The 20,670-nt window shown below is 40.3% G+C and overlaps 1 protein-coding gene across 1 annotated transcript in view; it reads left to right on the top strand.

Moving 5' to 3' along the window:
• Nucleotides 1–3,805: 3,805 nt before the first annotated feature.
• The window catches only part of LOC139422143 (corticotropin releasing hormone receptor 1), a 157,267-nt gene continuing 140,402 nt past the window's right edge, over nucleotides 3,806–20,670 (top strand). Inside the window, exon 1 of the mRNA XM_071173295.1 lies at nucleotides 3,806–3,868. Coding sequence (XP_071029396.1) covers nucleotides 3,845–3,868 — 24 coding nt within the window. The 5' untranslated portion in view covers nucleotides 3,806–3,844. The remainder of the gene's footprint in view (nucleotides 3,869–20,670) is intronic.

The following is a 20,670-nucleotide window of genomic DNA, read 5'->3' on the forward strand; positions in this document are numbered from 1 at the left end:
GCACCTTCCACCAGGCAGCCGCACCTCAAACAAAAAAGGACAGAATTTAAAGAACAGTCGGGAATTTAAAGAAACAGTCAGCAGATGTAATTACAGGATCAATCATTCAATTAGCAAGTTCTCAAAGCAAGGTAGCACACACAAGCAATTAAGGCTCTTTTCACACCTGTGACAACAATGCTAGGACTGCATTCTTTTTCATAAGTAAATCATTCAAATCCATCTGGTTTCCATGGCTGAATATCCTCTTCTCTTCAGTTTGCTCCTCCATTAATATTGGAGAGTGAAGTAGCAAAAGTGTTCCTCTCCCCAAGTCTCCATCTTTAAATGCAGTGAGCTCTCCAATACCCTCGTAGAGCAGGCCATATCTCCAATACCCTCGTAGAACAGGCCATACGTCACATCATCACATGGGATATCATTGCATTAGCGCTGCAATATGTCAGCTGTCAGATAGACCTACTCTATTTGTAAAAAAGGCTTTGTCATCTCATCAATCTATCTAGCTCCTCTATGAAATGATTTAAGCCTGCCCCTTACTTTACCTGGGAGAGATAAAGGATAATGTAGGCTTGTGGCCCAAACTGCATTTTGTGTATGCAGAGGCATGTGCCCACTGACTTGTTCTGTTTACTTCAAAAATATATATATAATACTTGTTCTTCTCTGTAATGCTACTAGCCACCTATCAATGAAGTTGGCTTTAGCTAGCCCAGAAAGGTTCCCATCTTCATAACTAACTACTGTACCAAGCAGCCATTTTAGGCTATCAAAGATACATTTATATTAGCTTTTTATTTATTTAGCAGAGCGACTTACAGGAGCAATTAGGGTTAGTGCCTTGCTCAGGGCCATATCGACCGATTTTTCACCCTTCGGTCACTGGCCCAACGCTCATAACTGCCAGGTTACCTGCCAAGTACCTACAAGAGTAGCTAGCAAGAGTAACAAGAGTAGCTAGCTTGCCTAACTATGTTAGCTGGTATGCCTGCTGGCAAGGTTGGTTGACTTTAGAAAAGCAAGCAATAGCTAAATTTACAGAATAAGACTCAGATTCCTTTCAATCCTTTACCCAGATTTTAGCAGAGATGCAGGCCTAGCCCCCCTATGGACCAAAGTTTTCAAATGTTAAAATACAATTCCATGTGAAATTGTTCACATGTGAAATTCAAAATGTTCTTTTCACATGTGAATGTTTTTCATGTAAATTCCACTTGTGAATCTGCAATTCACATGTGAGGTGAAAACGTGTTATTCTCACGTGAAAAGGTGGCGTTACATGTGAACTCCATATTGAGTACATGTGAACATATGGTCTACAAGTGAACAACTGACCTCACATGTCTCTTTTGTTTTCGCATTTGTAGATTTCAGCTCAAATTCAGCTTTATAATGTGAAATAGTACATTTCACATATTGTTTTTGTAAGGGAGGTAATGAAATGGTACGGGGGGATTTAAGGTAAGTGGTAAGCTGTTGAGTTAAAATGTGTTATAAAACAAGGTGTACAAAACTTTAATCAATAACAATATGATTGCATTTGACATGATCACTTGGTACTAAGTTTTCAACATGACCTCACCTTGGATTTGAAATCAAAGACCTCTGGATTTGGGTTACGCTGGTCTATCTGCTGTGTCACAAAGTCTGTAGCATTCTTAGAAGTCCCCTACACATTCAGTACCTATAATACATATCTGCACTATTTTAGTCATCAGTTATCTGACTAATGTTTATTTAATTTACTTATCTCATCAATTTGAGGGTTTTCTGTATAGTCTAATGTTGGTGGGACATATTATTCTGTTTCAATGTTACTCCTGAATCACTATAATAAATCAAATAGTTTTTCTTGAATGTATTATACAAAGCTGATATCTAGTATAACCCCGCAAAGTGTGGGAATACAGGTGAAATCAGTCATTGACACAGCCTTGCTGGTGTAGCAGAAAGATCGGAATGTCATGAACCAAGAGGTTGTTCAAATCCCTGGCGAGGAGATGCTGAATAATAATTACTGTATAAATACATCTGTCAAATATGTACATGGGTTGCAGGGCATCATGGGAAAATGTAAATCCACTTGTGAATGGTTGTGATCACGTGAAAATCCACTTGAAACTCTATCACATGTAAAGTGTTCCAAAACCACATGGTTTTACATGATTTCACATGTGAAATACAATTTTTCATGTACAAAACATGTGGAAATGTCCATATGACAGGTAGCCTAGTGGTTAAAGTTTTGGTCCAATAACCAAACGGTTGCTAGATTGAATCCCCTAGCTGACAAGGTAAAAATCTGTCGTTCTGCCCCAGAACAAGGCACTTAGCCCACTGCTCCTATGCGTCACTGTAAATAAGAATTTGTTCTTAACTGACTTGCTTAGTTAAATAAAGGTTAAATAAAAAATAAATACGCATGGTGGGGCATCAGGAGAGATAAGGCAGTACAATGGAGAGAGGGAGGAAGGGGTCAGGGGATTATTTTGAGTGGCCAGCCTAAATGATGTTATAGTTATGTATCCTCATGTTCCTATACAATATATGACATGGGTCTAGAACTTTCAAGGGGGCTTCAATGGGCCTATTTGGCAAATTATTGTTTTCATTGAACCATATTACAGCTTCACAGACATACATTTTCGTGCTCCCTGGAGTTGGTGTGTACCATTGGACATACATCGAGAACAGATCTAACATGTTGTTTTGATGAAGTGCAATACAAGTTAATTTGCTCTCAGGAGGAAAAACTAAAGTGAAGAGAGGAGAGCCGTAAAGTGTGTAGTGACGTAGGACAGTATGCGATCGCATGCTGGAGTTTGTACTATTTGCCCATGGAGGCTGGGAGAGCAGTACCGCAAACAAAATATTTCAAATTCTAAAAGCAGTCGGTCGAACTGCAGTGAAGTGGAATCGGAGCTGAAACACCCCAAGCGCGAGAAAGACTGTGGCCCGCCACTGCGTTAAGAGGATACCGGTATAGTTTTGTCAAACACATCATATTAGGCGATTTCCGAAGCTGAGCCTGCGAAGCACTCTTCTCTTTTCACTTTTTGGAGCGCAGTGGGCAGATTGAATTAATGCTGTGGTGTATGTTGACTAGATATTATAAGTTAAATAGTATTTTGGAGACCTTAGCATTGAGAAAATAAATATTGGAGGACCTGACCAGTCGCACATCGAAAAAAAAAACAATACATGAGAGGACTGTTGTTATGAAGAGGGATTGAAAAAGGACGACGCAAAAGGCTGTAACGCTTTGAAGTTGGCGAGACCCGACATCAATCTCTGACCGAATTTCAATAGGCCCACGGAATTAATTATTGGATACTTCGGACGGAACCTCTAATGTTCGTTTTATGTACATGGAGAACAATAGATATTTACATGTAGGCTATTATTAAAACCAAGCTAAACGCAGTACCCTGGAAAGTCCATTCACAGGAATATATAGCGGTGTAATACAGAAGGAAATAGACTACTACGGATCAACATTATACAAAAAATATTTCCGAAGAGACGTTTGAATTTCCTCTGAAATGGACTGACATCGATTAACACCAAACATATCTCGATAAGATAATGACCGGCAATTTATAGGCTGTGTTATAAAATAAATGAACATTTACTTAAACACTTTATTGGGACTTCATATTTGAGAAAATGCATAACGATAAGTAACTGTTGGTTGTTCATGTGGGCAAGAGTCATTCCGAAAGTGGTGTGATATCATCTCTTGTGAGAATTGAGTGTCCCTAATCCGGTACCGGAGGCATCTCGTGGTAACTGCGGGAAGGCAGGAGTGCAGTTTGGAGATATCAGCAAATAAACCCACAGAAAAATGTGGCTGCGAATTCTTCCCCAGGTATGTCAGGTGCATGCGAGATGCTTTTAAATCATTGTTGTCCTTTCAGTTAACTGCTATGTTGTAAAAAAAAAAATGGTTTTGTTGGCAGCTGAGATTGTGTTTTTGCCTCTCACTGCTTGGGACAGATTTGTTTTTTTGTTATTTCAAATCAAATGAAATCAGATTGTATGTGTCTCATGCGCCGAATACAACTGGTGTAGACTTTACCGTGAAAGGCTTGCTTAAGAGCCCTTCCCAACGATGCAGAGTTACAAATTAATAATACAAATAAAATAGTAACACGAAGAATAAAATAAAATACTCAAGAATGGAGCTATATACAGAGAGTAGGCTACCAGTAGGCGTACCAGATCAATTTGCAGTGGTACGAGGTTTTTGGGGTAGATGTGTACACGAGGGCAGGGTAAAGTGACAAGGCATCAGGATAGATAATAATAAGAGTAAAATAAGGAAAAGAGTAGCAGCAGCAAAGGATGAATGTAAAAGTGTGTGTGTGCAGTATATGTGTGCGTGTGTGTTTTCCGTTTACAACACCTGTAGAAAACTATATCTAGTGAATAATATTACTTCAAATGCAAGTTATATTGGCACTGGGGCTCTCTAGCACTATGAACTATTATTATTAAAAGGGATATTGCTAAATATTGTTATATGCATTTTTGTTGTTGATTCATTCACTTGGCTTGTATTCAAGAATACAATTAAACGCGGTTAGGCGCTGATAATGCTGAGACATGACATATTGCAAATATGACTCAGCAGGTATTCCATTTAATTTAAATCCGCAGGAGACACGTGGCTGTTGGCCACAGCTTTTGGGATCAATCTAAGTCTTTCATTCAATCTTTGGTGTTGTTGTGGCTCGCCTGATTTCGCCTAACTCAGGAGAAGATTACGCATTGTCGTTACACGGTTGAGTGAGGGTCAAATCTAAATCGGTAGGATTAAATATGTCTGTTTTCTTATACAATCATCACATCCACATAGCCTACATGACCTGCGAAGATTGAAAGCACCGACAGCAACAAAACAACTATTCAGCACTTGCATAGGCCTACTACTTGTACGGGATTCTTCAATCTTGATTGCGCGAAGTTGGAGAGGTTTGGCACCTCGCCGCATAGCGCACCGCATTTTGGTATCATAAATCAAAATACAAACACTAAAATTAAGCTTCTTCGAACCATTGACATTGCCGACACATGCCAAGCCTCTTTATTCTCGTTGTTTTCACTTTATGATAAAAAATATTTTGCCACAACTTGTGGCCAAAATGAATGCTTTATGCTGTGCAGAGTTGACAGCTTGCACAAGTGTATAGAGAAAGTAAGCTTATACAGTGGAAACACGGTGCAGAGATACAAATCCTTCTAATTCTGCATGGAACAGAAATGCTCCATGTGTTCTGTTGTGTAAAGCAAGGGTTACCCATGCAATACCTCACGACAAGGAGCAGTAAATACGGAAAGGTTGACACAATTTCTTCCACGCCTACCTAATGTTTACGCTGAAAATGTTTGGCTTACAGCCACTTGTGTATCTGGTGTATGCATAGGATCATACCTTCTTTGTGCAGTATATTAAAAACAGTCTCAATATAGACAACCTGATGCATTGAGAATCAAACTCATGCAGGTGCAGTAGGGGATTCATTTCTACACAGCCACTGCCTGTGAATCACACAAATCCTATATTGCTTGAGGTTAGTCTGGCATTTGTCCAATGGAGAGAGATTAGGGAACTCTGCCCTGGGCTATGAGGTGAAGTGATTGACAGTTTTAAATGCAGTGAGGGTTGACATTCTAATTAAAGCAGAAAAGACAACCTGGACAGTGAGGAAGTGAAAATGCAATTAAAACCAACTATGCATATCTGATTGCAGATCAATCATCTAGCTAGAAAACATGCAAATTATCAGATCACTTTCGTTTTGACTGAGCAACCATCCCATGTCTTTGATTTTCATATGATTCATTTGATATGTACATTTGATTATGTTAAAGTGAATCAACAATATGTCATTTTTATACTCTCCATTTGCCAAACTGTCTGACTCTGTAAACATTGTTTTCCTGTCCACCAAACTATACATTTTACATTTTCGAATGAATCACCAACATAATGTTATTTTTATACTCCCAATTTGCCTGGCAGACAGACTCTGTAGGCCTACATATTTTTTCCTCTCTATCAAACTTTTAAGGATAGTCCTAAACAGGGCCCTCTTTCAGAGATAAACAGATCCTTGTCCCTTCATCAGGTGTGAATGTCAGTGAGACTCCAGTCTGTTCAGCACTCTCATATAAACGATTCCTCAATAAAATCTCAATGTCCACCTCTTTAATTAGAGATCTCAATGTACCCCTAGTCACAGTCTGGGTCTGTCTGTCCTCGCTGAACTAATTAACTCATCACAGAGCCCTCAGATGGAAAGGACCAGACCACAGAACGAACATTCCCATTCAAATCTAGTTAATTCTAGTATACTATAGTAATTATATTTCTACGGGCACAGAAGCTACTGAGATAGAAATCCTACCGTCCAACCATATCACATAGCTGAATACCAATGGCTGCTTTTCTGACAGATGGGAAACTGGCTTTTGAGGAATAACAGTGTGTGCTAGCAAGATACAACAAGGTTCCCCAATAGGCGGCCCGTGGGCCAAATTCGGCACCCAGGTGAATTTATTTGGCCCCCCAATTTTTTGTAGAAAAAAAAAAAATATTTATTAATTTATTTTTACATAAAAGACTGTAAAATCACCAGGAAATCAGCTCAAATAGATTACAATTCAGGAAATCTGTTCCCAAGTATTCCCACACATAAATAAAGAGGTTATTGTAACCCAATGTAATCAGGGTTTGAAATTCTTCTTCTTTTGTCAAATCTATTTGGGCTTCTTGCTGTCAACACCCATTTACAAACGAAGCATTTACAATTGAAGCATTTGTGTTGAGTGAGTCTGCCACATAAGAGGCAATAGGGATGTTCTCTTGATGTGTGTGAATTGGACCGTTTTCTGTCCTGCTAAACATTTGAAATGTGATGAGTACTTTTGGGTGTCAGGGAAAATGAATGGAGTGAAAAGTATGTTAATTTTCTTTAGGAATGTAGTGGAGTAAAATTAAAAGTTGTTGAAAAAATATAAATGGCAAAGTAAAGTACAGATACACTCAAAACTACTTTAAGTAGTACATTAAAGTATTTTTACTTAAGTACTTTACACCCCTGAGGTGTTGACTATATTTTTGTAGAATGCAGGGTGCCATTTGGATTGGTTTCCCTTCACACCAGAAGCTGCCACTGGGGAATATAATACATTTGTGTGACCATGAACAGTGCCGGCGACCTTTACCACAGCCATGTGTCTCATTGACTACCTACAGTTGATGTCGGATTGAAGTCAACCACTCCACAAATTTCTTGTTAACAAACTATAGTTTGGGCAAGTCGGTTAGGACATCTACTTTGTGCATGACACAAGTAATTTTTCCAACAATTGTTTACAGACAGATTATTTCACTTATAATTCACTGTATCACAATTCCAGTGGGTCAGAAGTTTACATACACTAAGTTGACTGTGCCTTTAAACAGCTTGGAACATTCCAGAAAATATGTCATGGCTTCATAAGCTTCTGATAGGCTAATTGACATAATTTGAGTCAATTGGAGGTGTACCTGTAGATGTATTTCAAGTCCTACCTTCAAACTCAGCACCTCTTTGCTTGACATCATGGGAAAATCAAAGGAAATCAGCCAAGAACTCAGAAAAACAATTGTAGACCTCCACAAGTCTGGTTCATCCTTGGGAGCAATTTCCAAACGCCCGAAGGTACCACGTTCATCTGTACAAAAAAAAGAGTGTGCAAGTATAAACACCATGGGACCACGCAGCCATCATACCCCTCAGGAAGGAGACATGTTCTGTCTCCTAGAGATTAATGTACTTTGGTGCGAAAAGTAAAAATCAATCCCAGAACAACAGCAAAGGACCTTGTGAATATGCTGGAGGAAACAGGTACAAAAGTATCTATATCCACAGTAAAACGAGTCCTATATCGACATTACCTGAAAGGCCGCTCAGCAAGGAAGAAGCCACTGTTCCAAAACCTCCATAAAAAAAGCCAGACTACGGTTTGCAACTGCACATGGGGACAAAGATCGTACTTTTTGGAGAAATGTCCTCTTGTCTGATGAAACAAAAATAGAACTGTTTGGCCATAATTACCATCATTATGTTTGAAGGATAAAGGGGGAGGCTTGCTAGCCGAAGAACTCCATCCCAACCGTGAAGCATGGGAGTAGCAGCATCATGTTGTGGGGGTGCTTTGCTACAGGAAGGACTGGCGCACTTCACAAAATAGATGGCATCATGAGGGAGGAAATGTAGGTGTATATATTAAAGCAACCTCTCAAGACATCAGTCAGAAGTTAATGCTTGGTCTTCAAATGAACAATGACCCCAAGCAAAGTTGTGGCAAAATGGCTTAAGGACAACAAAGTCAAGGTATTGGAGTGGCCCTCACAAAGCCCTGACCCCAATCCTATAGAACATTTGTGGGCAGAACTGAAAAAGCGTGTGCGAGCAAGGTGGCCAATCCTGACTCAGTTACCAGTTCTGTCAGGAGGAAAGGGTCAAAATTTACCAAACTTATTGTGGGAAGCTTGTGGAAGGCTACCCAAAACCTTTGACCCAAGTTAAACAATTTCAAGGCAATGCTACCAAATACTAATTGAGTGTATGTAAACTTCTGACCCACTGGGAATGTGATGAAAGAAATAAAAGCTGAAATAAATAATTCTCTCTACTATTATTCTGACATTTCACATTCTTAAACTAAAGTGGTGACCCTATCTGATCTAAGATAGGGAATTTTTACTAGGATTAAATGTCAGGAGTTGTGAAAAACTGAGTTTAAATGTATTTGGCTAAGGTGTATGTAAACCTCCAACTTTCACTGTATATGGAATACATGCATTTACTGTACACTATGGTTTGACCTTTCAAGATGCATAATGTGCGTCCTTCTCTCCCGACTCCCATCACCTATAAATCTATAGAATATCTTGCCTGCGTCTGAAATATTACACTTTCCCTGTATAGTGCACTATACCAAGCAGTTGGCTATACATTGATGATAAAGTATGTGTTTGTCGGCGCAAGGCTGAAATCCTTGAAAGCGCTTGCATCAGCAGCTCCAACTGAACATATTAATCAATGATAGCTAGGTTGCCAGCACACACATGTTTTAAAGCCCAGCTTCCCCAAGCCAAGGTGACTGGACTGATTTCGGCAGATAGGATGAGGCTTGAGAACTTCAATCAGTCAAAGTTTGAAGCCCAGTAATCAACCAATATCCCACTCTACAGTATGTCATACTGGGCTATACTATAGGTGTGGCTGCCAGGTGTATCTATCAGTACAGAAGTCTATTACAGTGGATATGGAAATGTAGTGTTTGCACTCTGCAAGAATGGACATTTATCAGAAGTACAGGTTCTCTCTATTAAGGTCAGGTGGGATGGGTTGAAGGCCAGAGGGGGGCACTCTTCTATCTGGTCAGGGTCATGTTCAGTAGAGCACAGCGTAGCAAACCGTTTTGCTACTCAGTGTTCTTATTGGACAAGTTCATGTACAGTGGTACCTCCCTGTTTCAGTCCATTTTGAAAATTATTCCCCCTAATGAATATGACCTTGGTCATGCACAGCCCTGAACCTATCGCATTGATGAATAGCTCAATGTCACTCATCATGACAAGAGTTCTGCTGCAGATTTTAGTAGATGTTTCCTAGTCTAGCCCATGAGAAATGTATGCCACTTCTATGCAATTGGTCCCAAGGTATAGAAAGCAACTGGAGGAGAAATTCTAACCACTTGTTTTTATTGAGTCACAGGATATCAGGCTTCTTTAGACCACCACATCTAAAATCCTGATTTAAAAAATCTCTATATATATATATCTATATAAGATATAAAGTAGAAATTAGATTTGGATTGCAATACATACACTACCATTCAAAAGTTTGGGGTCACTTAGAAATGTCTTGTTTTTGAATGAAAAGCATTTTTTTTGGTCCATTAAAATAACATCAAATTGGTCAGAAATACAGTGTAGACACTGTTAATGTTGTAAATGACTGTTGTAGCTGGAAACTGCTGATTTTTGTCAAATAATATCTACATAGGCGTACAAAGGCCCATTATCAGCAACCATCACTCCTGTGTTCCATTGGCACGTTGTGTTAGCTAATCCTCTGTCCAGTGTCTGTGTTCTTTTGCCCATCTTAAATCACAAAATATGTGCGTTTCTTTAAAAAACAAAGGACATTTCTAAGTGACCACAAACTTTAGAATGGTAGTGTACATTCAGAGTTCCTCAAAACAATACAATGTGTAAAAAGAAATTGGAAATGGTATGAAGCAAAATAATTTGTCACGACACATCACATAGACTGATGGCTTAAGATGTACCGGTAGTTGCAGTCTTTGGTTAACTACATATTGATTGCCTCCTGTGTAAATTAATTCTATGAAAAAGATAACTAAATCGGAGGACAGGACATTACGTACCAAAGGTAATCAGTTTTAGATCAAATGCGGATGATAACAATCATAGTTGCTCGGAAAAGCCTTTGCTTCTCCTTTCCCTAAGCCCCTTACAACATGAGCCCTGTAAAATTCTCAGAAAATGGGTCTGATCAATTTCAAGTGAAACCTCGGAGAGCTGGGTATTTAAAGGGGCAGTCTGAGATTCAAACAAAAACAACGCAGCCACCACTTTTAAGATGTCAAAATGTATTCACCGTTCCCATATTGACCCTTTAATAAAATGAAGGAAATCATTCCGGGCAAGCCAAACTGCGATCCATCTGCTGACATGCATGGCTGTTATTTATTTTTCTACATCACGCTATGCTCACAGACACATGTATAAAAGCACTTAAAGACACTGTAGGAGCACTCACTGGCTGCGTCCCAAGTGGCACCCTATTCCAAGAGGGTCCATTGGGCTATTAGAAGTAGTGCACTATGTGGGGAATAGGGTACCATTTGGGACGCAGGCATCGCTGTCTTGTTTCCATAGGGGTGCTGTAAGAAACTGATGTGTCAATCATAAGGCCAATCAGTGCTGTGGAAAGATGTGGTTGGGGAGACGGTGGTGTAATAACCTGGTTACATAGAGACGATGCAGTCGTGGCTATATTGTAACACGGTCTTAACTGGTGTTTGTAGGTATACTGAATAGATTAGATATGGGCCACACTATTTATTTGACCTTGGAAAAAGCAGCACTGAAGCATTGGAAGATAACTGTTAGAGATTGCATAGCACAGGGCTGAAGTGGTATGATTCACAGACAGTGATATCTAATGTAAAGATAATTCTAAGCTGTGCATTGACTATGAAAGTTTAATTGGTTAAACTGGACATCCAGAAACTCATGTAAGAACACGGACACGCTGCCTCTATCTATTCCTATTTTATTTTCCTATTTTCCTATTTACTTCATGCTTTACTTTGACCGTCCATAATCTGAATCTGATTGGTTTACTCTTCATGTTGTTAAGGTTTGGTGATGGGGGTGTTGTCATAGATATAACAATACAGAGATGATTATTTTCCAACATGAGCATTGTGAAACTGAAAATCAGAGATTTTGCTGTCTAGTCCTTACATAACTAAACATGGCTAAGTCAAATGAATACCAAAGCAATAAAGCAACTATTTCTGGATAAAAGTAATCTTTTATTTATTTTTCAAATGCTAGCCATTGTTGAGTTGTAGACTGTCAAACTCATTTATTTTTTGTGTAGTCTATTTTCAGTGTAGTACTCAAAGGCTATTCACCTTAGAGTCTAAGGGATAACAGTCTCATAATGTCTGAAAAGGAATCTATCGGCCAGTTTTGCAGACCCAGATTAAGTATTCCCCTGGACGCCAAACCACGTTTAATGGAAATTCTGATCGGTTTGAAAGTAGGCTTAATCCAGACCTGGGAAACTGCCCCATGATTTTTTCAAAACATAATTGCTTCATGATTCTTACGTAGCTCTTGAGTTGGAGAGTGCGTAAACACAATAAATTGTAAGTTTGTTCATACTCTTGTATTGTATGTCCGTATCAAACCCTTTCTGCTTTAACTACAAAGCTATATGCGGTGTGCAGAGTGTATCATCCAGGTATTTTATCCTGTTAGAGACATGTAGTGCTTTACTTTTTCCACATTTTGTCTTATTACAGCCTGAATTTAAGATTGATTACATTGAGATTTTGTGTCACTGATCTAGTAACAATACCACATAATATCAAAGTGGAATTTTGTTTGTTGTGAAAAAATTATATTAATTTGAGGCTAAAATGTCTTGAGTCAATAAGTATTCAACGCCTTTGTTATGGCAAGTCTAAATACATTCAGTAAAAATGTGCTTAACAAATCTTATGATAAATGGCATGGACTCATTCCGTGTTCAGTAACAGTGGTTAAAAAGATTGTTGAATAGTGAGTTTCAAGCAGATTCAGAAATTTTAAGCAGACACTGAATATCCCTTTGAGAAGTTATTAGGCTTTGGGTGGTGTATCGATGCACCCAATCACTACAAAGAAACAAGCGTCTTTCCTAACTCAGTTGCCATAGAGGAAGGATACTGCTCAGGGATTTCACCATGAGGCCAATTGTGATTTTAAAAAAGTTAGAAAGTTTAATGGCTGTGATAGGTGAAAAATGAGGATGGATCAGCAACATTGTAGTTACTCCACAATACTGACGTAAATGACAGACTGAAAAGAAGGAAGCCTGTACAGAATACAAATATTACAAAACATGCATCTTGTGTACAACAAGGCACTTAAGAGATACTGCAAGAAAATTGGCAAAGAAAATTTACTTTTTGTCCTGAATACAAAGTGTTATGTTTGGAGCAAATCCATCACAACACATCACTGAGTATACCTTAATATTTTCATGCTTGCTAGTATCCAGCAGCATACCACCCTGCATACCACGACCATGTCGATTTTGTGTAATTTTGTGACATCATGAAAGACAGAAGGACAACATAACTTTATCTCTTAAACAACACAAATGACAAATTCATTATCCTGTCATAACACTAGCTGGCTAATGTTATCTAGTCTTAGCCAGCAGTACACCACCCTGCGTACCACTGCTGGCTTGCTTCTGAAGCTAAGCAGGGTTTGTCCTGGTCAGTCCCTGGATGGGAGACCAGATGCTACTGGAAGTGGTGTTGGAGGGCCAGTAGGAGGCACTCTTTCCTCTGGTCTAAAAAATATCACATCTCCCCAGAGCAGTGATTGGGGACACTGCCCTGTGTAGGGTGCTGTCTTTCAGATGGGACGTTAAATGGGTGTCCTGACCCTCTGAGGTCATTAAAGATCCCATGGCACTTATCATAAGAGTAGAGTTATTAACCCCGGTGTCCTGGCTAAATTCCCAATCTGTCCCTCAAACCATCATGGTCACGTAATAATCCCCAGTTTCCAATTTGCTCCCCTGTAACTATTCCCCAGGTCGTTGCTGTAAATGCGAATGTGTTCTCAGTCAACTTACCTGGAGAAATAAATACAAATAAACAAGTATTAGGGTGTTTTTGGGATAAAAATAAATGGAATAGAGCTATAGGCACATTCTAAAAGGAAAATCTTGTTCAGTCTGCTTTCCAACAGACACTGGGAGACAAATTCATCTTTCAGCAAGACAATAACCTAAAACACAAGGCCAAAACTACACTAAAGTTGCTTATCAAAATGACATTGAATGTTCCTAAGTGGCCTAGTTACAGTTTAACTTAAAGGTGTAGATTCACATTCAGTGTGGCAGGTGTTTATTACATCTTCGCAGAAGGCAGGAATAGTGGTCACAGGCAGGCAATGGTCATACATAGGTAGGGAAACAGGCAGGTGAAAAAAAACTAGGACTGAAGGCTAAAACTGGTTCTCACAAACAAGCTAGGAAAAGGCTTAGTAGAGTCAAAACTAACAATACCTCACAAGAACACATGAAACAGAGCACAAGGTTGACTAAGAAAATTAACAGAATGAACTGAACTAAATAAGGAGCTGACGAGGCCAGGCGAGTAACTAAAATAGGTCAAATCAATGAAAAAATGAAAGACAGGGCTATGTTAAAGAACACAAGGCTGACCTTACAGTACTGTAAGTACAGTACTGACTGGGTAATTGGAGGTGGTACCTGACAGGGTTGAAGCGATGGGTTATCTTGAAGGGACCAATGAAGCGAGGACATAACTTTTTATCAGGGGAGGCAGAGCCAGTTGTCTCTGGTCGGCGGCGTCTGTCGGCAAAGCGTTTCTGGGTATTGGAGGCTTCCTGCAGATACCGGTGAGCGATCTCTCATACCCGTTCACTATGCCGAAACCAGTCGTCGACAGCTGGGACAGTACCAGGCTCCGCCTCCCAGGGAAACGTGGGGGGTTGGTAACCAAGTACCCACTGAAACGGAGTAAGGCGGAGGGATGAATGCATGAGTGAGTTCTGAGCGTATTCGGCCCAGGCCACATACCGACTCCAGTCGTGTGGAGAGGCAGAATAAACTGGGCTCCACACGACTCCGGTCGTGTGGAGAGGCAGACAAACTGGGGCCCAGAGACGATGTCCTCCGGAATCCCATACAGACGGAACACCTGCTGGAACATACACTCAGCCAATTCCATGACGTTAGGTAAGATGACACATTTTTGACAAAACGGTCTACTATGACAAGGATGGTGGTGTTACCAGAGGATTCAGGAAGGTCTGTGATGAAGTCAATAGCTATGTGGGACCAGAGTTTGTGAGGGATTGGCAAAGGTTTAAGCTTACCAGAAGGGAGATGGCGAGGGCTTTTGGTTTGGGCGCAGACTGGACAGGAGAATACGTAATCCCTTACGTCGGATTTCAGTGAGGACCACCAGAATTTACGGCTAGAAGTTCAGTGGTTCATGTAATGCCCAGATGTCCTGACCCCAAGGACGTGTGACACCATTGTATCAGTTGGGGTCTCACAGCTGCTGGTACGTAACTCCTCCCAGCTGGTGTCCCAGGAGGAGCCGGGTCTGAGGTTAGGGCTTATTGTATGGCAGAGTGAACCTCCTACTGTGCCGGTCCCATAATGCAAGAGGAAGGAAGAATGGATGTAGGGTCTGAGTTACTGGTCGGAAGGTCAAACTGGCGGGAGAGAGCATCAGCTTTTACGTTTTTCTTTCCAGGGATGTAAGTAGCATGGAAATGGAAGCGTGTGAAGAAGGGAGCCCAGCGGGCTTGTCTGGAATTTAACCTCTTGGCCCCTCTGATATATTCCATAATACGATGATCTGTTAGGATGAGAATGGGATGTTGTGTGCCCTCCAACCAGTGGTGCCACTCCTCGATGGCCAGCTTGATGGCGAGGAGTTCTCTGTTCCCCACATCGTAATTCCTCTCAGCGGGGGATAACTTCCTGGAGAAGAAGGCACAGGGATGTGATTTTGGAGATGTTCCCACCCGCTGAGAGAGTATGGCTCCTACTCCTACTTCGGAGGCATCCACCTCTAGGGTGAAAGGAAGGGTCGGATCAGGTTGGCGAAATACAGGGCTACGTTCAAGAACACAACTAAACAGAACACAAGGTTGACTAAGAACATAAATACAGAACCTTACCTTGAAGACTTGAAAATGGCTATCTAACTATGATCAACTTGACAGAGCTTGAAGAATTTTTTTAAAGAATAATGGGCAAATATTGTACAGTCCAGGTGTGCAAAGCTCTTAGAGAATTACCGCCAAAAGTGCTTCTACAAAGTTTTGACTCGGATGTGAATACTTACACTACGGTTCAAATTTTGGGGACACCTAGAAATGTCCTTGTTTTTGAAAGAAAAGGATGCTGGCCTTCTAGGCAGAGTTCCTCTGTTATTTTGCCCATCTTAATCTTTTATTTTTAGTTGCCAGTCTGAGATATGGATTTTTCTTTGCAACTCTGCCTAGAAGGCCAACATCCAGATGTCGCCTCTTCACTGTTGATGTTGAGACTGGTATTTTTCGGATACTAATTAATGAAGCTGCCAGTTGAGGACTTGTGAGGCATCTGTTTCTCAAACTAGACACTCTAATGTACTTGTCTTCTTGCTCGGTTCTGCACCGGGGCCTCCCACTCCTCTTTTTATTCTGGTTAGAGCCAGTTTGCGCTGTTCTGTGAAGGGAGTAGTACACAGCGTTGTACGAGATCTTCAGTTTCTTGGCAATTTTTCACATGGAATAGCCTTCCTTTCTCAGAACAAGAATTGACTGACGAGTTTCAGAACAAAATACTTTGTTTCTGGTCATTTTGAGCCTATAATCGAACCCACAAATGCTGATGCTCCAGATACTCAACTAGTCTAAAGAAGGCCAGTTTTATTGCTTCTTTAATCAAAACAACAGTTTTCAGCTGTGCTAACATAATTGCAAAAGGGTTTTCAAATGACCAATTATCCTTTTAAAATTATAAACTTGGATTACCAAACACAATGTGCCAATGGCACACAGGAGTGATGGTTGCTGATAATTGGCCTCTGTACGCCTATGTAGATATTCCATCCGTTTCCAGCTACAATAGCTACAATAACATTAACAATGTCTACACTGTATTTCTGATCCATTTGATGTTATTTTAATGGGCAAAAAATGTGATTTTCCTAAGTGACCCCAAACTTTTGAACGGTAGTGTATGTAAATTAGATATTTCAAAAACATGTTTTCACTTTGTTATTGTGGGTCTTCTGTGTAGATAGCTGAGAAAAAAAACGATTTAATACATTTTTGAATTCAGGTGGTAAAAAAAAAGTGGAATAAGTCAAGGGGTATGAATACTTTCTGAAGGCACTGTACTAATTCAGGGGGACGATTTCTTTGAGTCCCATGCAGCTTTGAAGCTTGTTAAGGTTTTTTGGTTGAATAACTATGAGAAAAAATCTTTCCCAACTAACTCAGGGGAGGACAAAGGCAGCACATTTCCATACCTGCATCAGGGTTTCACCCAAGCCAATTGACCACTCAAATCTGCAAAATAATTAAATGAAAGTGCACAGTCTATGGTGGTTTGAGAGCAGCAGGTACTGGGGGCAGTGCCATAACAAACCTTTGGAGAGCCAACCATGGTTTGGTTGACTTTTCCGATAAGTTACTTAAATTAAGTTACTGTGTGATTGTTTTGTTTTTGCAGAGTACATACTCGGTTTCCCACTTAAAGCTAACACAAACTCATCAAAGCAATTGTTTGCGGTTCCCAAAAGGGGTATGTTGTTTTTCTTTTTCCTTTTGTTTGATCAGAGGACTGGAGTGTAGTTGGAGAACAGAATTGGATGCTTGTGTTGTTTATTGGTTTATTTGTGGAGGTTTTGTATTCTTATTATCAGTGCAATTACATAGCCTTAAAGCAGCACACAAATTAGCTGATTAGGAAAGGAAGCGGGAGATATTTATGATGTAGGGCGAAGAGACACTATAGCCGTGTCTCGATAGTCTGTAAATAACAAGCCTTTTCACTCAACTGTTATTGATGTGAACTATATTGAAACAAAAATATAAATGCAACATGCCACAAGTTCAAAGATTGTACTCAGTTAGAGTTCGTATCAGGAAATCAGTCAATTTAAATAAATTAGGCCCTAATCTATGGATTTCACATGACTGGGCAGGGGTGGGAGGGCATAGGCCCACCCACTGGAGAGCCAGGCCCAGCAAATCAGAATGAGTTTTTCCCCACAAAAGGGCTTTATTACAGACAGAATTACTCCCCCCTCAGACGATGCCACATGTGAAGAAGCCAGATGTGGAGGTCCTGGGCTGGCATAGTTACACGTGGTCTGCGGTTTTGAGATCAGCTGGACGTACGGCCAAATTCTCTAAAACGACGTTGAAGGCAGTTCATGGTAGAGAAATGAACATTAAATGCTCTAAACAGCCCTGGTGGACATTCCTGCAATCAGCATGCCAATTGCATTCTCCCTGAAAACTTGAGACATGTGGCATTGTGTTGAGAGACAAAACTGCATATTTTAAAGTGGCCTTTTATTGCCCCCAGCACAAGGTGCACCTGTGTAATGATCATGCTGTTTAATCATCTTCTTGATATGCCACACCTGTCAGCTGGATGGATTGTCTTGGCAAAACTTCTGGGGCTTTTTATTTCAGCTCATGAAACGTGGGATCAACACTTTACATGTTGGGTGAATATTTTTGTTTAGTGTAATTCTGCACAACTATAGGGAGTAGCTAACAAGAGGTACTTTTACAAGTTAAATATGTTATTTTTGTTGTTCTTCTAAGTTACTTGCTTTTCCAATTTATTCCAACTTCTACTGTGTACAGTGCCTTTGGAAAGTATTCACCTGGACTTTTTCCACATTTTGTTACGTTACAGCCTTATTCTAAAATTGATCACAAAAAAAAACAGATTTTTTGACATTTTGCAAATGTATTAAACATTTTAAACAGAAATACCTTATTTACATTAGTATTCAGACCCTTTTCTATGGATTCGAAATTGAGCTCAGGTGCATCCGGTTTCCATTGATCATCATTTAAATGTTTCTACAACTTGATTGGAGTCCACCTGTGTTATATTTCATTGATTGGATATGATTTGGAAAGGCACACACTTGTCTATTTATGTCAGACAGGGGCGAAGGTTCAACCAACCAACAGGACAATGACCCTAAGCACACAGCCAAGACAACGCAGGAGTGGCTTCGGGTCAAGTCTCTGAATGTCCTTGAGTGGCCCAGCCAGAGCCCGGACTTGAACCCGATCAAACATCTCCTGAGAGACCTGAAAATAGCTGTGTGGCAACACTCCCCATCCAACCTGACAAAGCTTGAGAGGATCTGCAGAGAAGAATGGGAGAAACTCCCCAAATACAGGTGTGCCAAGCTTGTACAGTAGCATCATACACAAGAAGACTCAAGGCTACAATCGCTGCCGAATGTGCTTCAACAAAGTACTGAGTAAAGGGTGTGAATACTTATGTAAATGTAATGTTTCAGTTTGACATTTTTTATACATTTGCAAAATAGTCTAAAAAACGTTTTTTTTTGTTGCTTTTTTCATTATATGGTATTATGTGTAATTCAATTTTAGAATAAGGCAGTAAGTAACAAAATGTGGAAAAAGTCAAGGGGTCTGAATTCTTACCAAAAGCACTGTATTTAGAATGGTTTATTTCAAATTCAACATTACAAAGTATTGATGGCAGCTGATGCTGAATTATTTGACACAATTCATATAAAATAGAATAAGCACAAGAAAATCATTAACACAATTACAACGGCAATTTTAATATACAATTGTTTACAGCGTTTTTGCTTCAGCCAAATGGAAATATATTTTGAAAATATCCACAAATGTTTGAATCATTGCATTAATTAAGTGTAAAACATTATGTGGAATATGGTTTAGATGAGAAGCTCCTGTATAATTTCAATTGCTATCCTTATTTTGTTTGTCTATATACTATGGTATTTACGGTATGCTAATAGCTGCGCTCACATATGAAGCAGGAATGTAGCTTTGGCCACACAACATCCAAGGCCAGTATAAACAGAAAAGTAACAAATCTGATGTTGAAGAGAGATAATGTAAATGGCCCTTAAGTCTTCACTATACTACAAACTCTTCCCTTCCTTTTGCTCTCTTTCTTTCCCTCTCCCTCTCTCCCCCTCCATCTCTGCTGTAATGTTTATGGTGCATTGTGGATTGTCCAGAGGCCTGATAACCCATGCTTGGTCAGGCTGTAAACACTGGCCTCCTTTCCTACGACAGAGTGACATATTTATTGTCCTGTGAGTGGGGACTTTTTTTTTTTATATCCCAGGTCTCCCGGTATCTGTCGCAGGCTCGAGGCGCCTGAGATATGCAGGAAGTCAAGTGGAAGCGCTTGACTCCATGTTTCGCTCCCCCGTGTCACAACGTCTCAGAGAGACTGCACCTATCCAGATGAACGTCATCGTTTAGTTTCTCCAGAGGAAAGACAAAATTACAAAGGACAGAATCAGTCTGTATGGGGCATGACCAAGGGATCTTATCCACGTACCATTCCGACGTCTAATTTATTTGAACATGTATGAGTACAATCATCTCCATTCCCAAACATACACATGCACCCATATGCAAGCACAACACAGTCCTACACGGACACAGATACACGCACACACACACACAAGACTGCCCAAGTGGCTGAACTAGAATTATAGAGTAGGGAGAGAGAGGAGTATGCAAGAGAGAGGTGCACTGTGCCTTTGTACCGCCATCCTTGATACAAGCCTGAGCATCCTCCATTAATTACCCACAGAGACATCAGCTCCGTGCCATGCCAGAGCTGGCATAAAATATATTGACTTGCTGGGCTACCGTAGGAGCTGGTGACATTCTCATTTATCACAATTAACAACCTTACAGCGGCAATACCAGCCCAGAATCAACCACAACCGCAAGGGCAAGTGAAGAGGCAAAGTAGAGATGCATATTTAGTCTCTGTCCCAAATGGCACCCTATTCCCTATGTAGTGCACTTATTTTGACCACAACCCATAGGGGAGGCAGAATAAATATTGATCCGACAGTCCTCCCTCAGAGGGTATCAAAATGGGAAGAAATAGGGATCTCCCATAGACATGTTTTCTCTCAGGGCTTTGATGCTCTGGTGTCCTCAGTAGCCATCCCTCACTCACTCACTCACTCACTCACTCACTCACTCACTCACACACACACACACACACACACACACACACACACACGTTCCCTGGCCTGGCTCCCATG

This window comes from Oncorhynchus clarkii, chromosome 12 (genome assembly GCF_045791955.1).
Source record: "Oncorhynchus clarkii lewisi isolate Uvic-CL-2024 chromosome 12, UVic_Ocla_1.0, whole genome shotgun sequence".
Taxonomy (NCBI): Eukaryota; Metazoa; Chordata; class Actinopteri; order Salmoniformes; family Salmonidae; genus Oncorhynchus; species Oncorhynchus clarkii.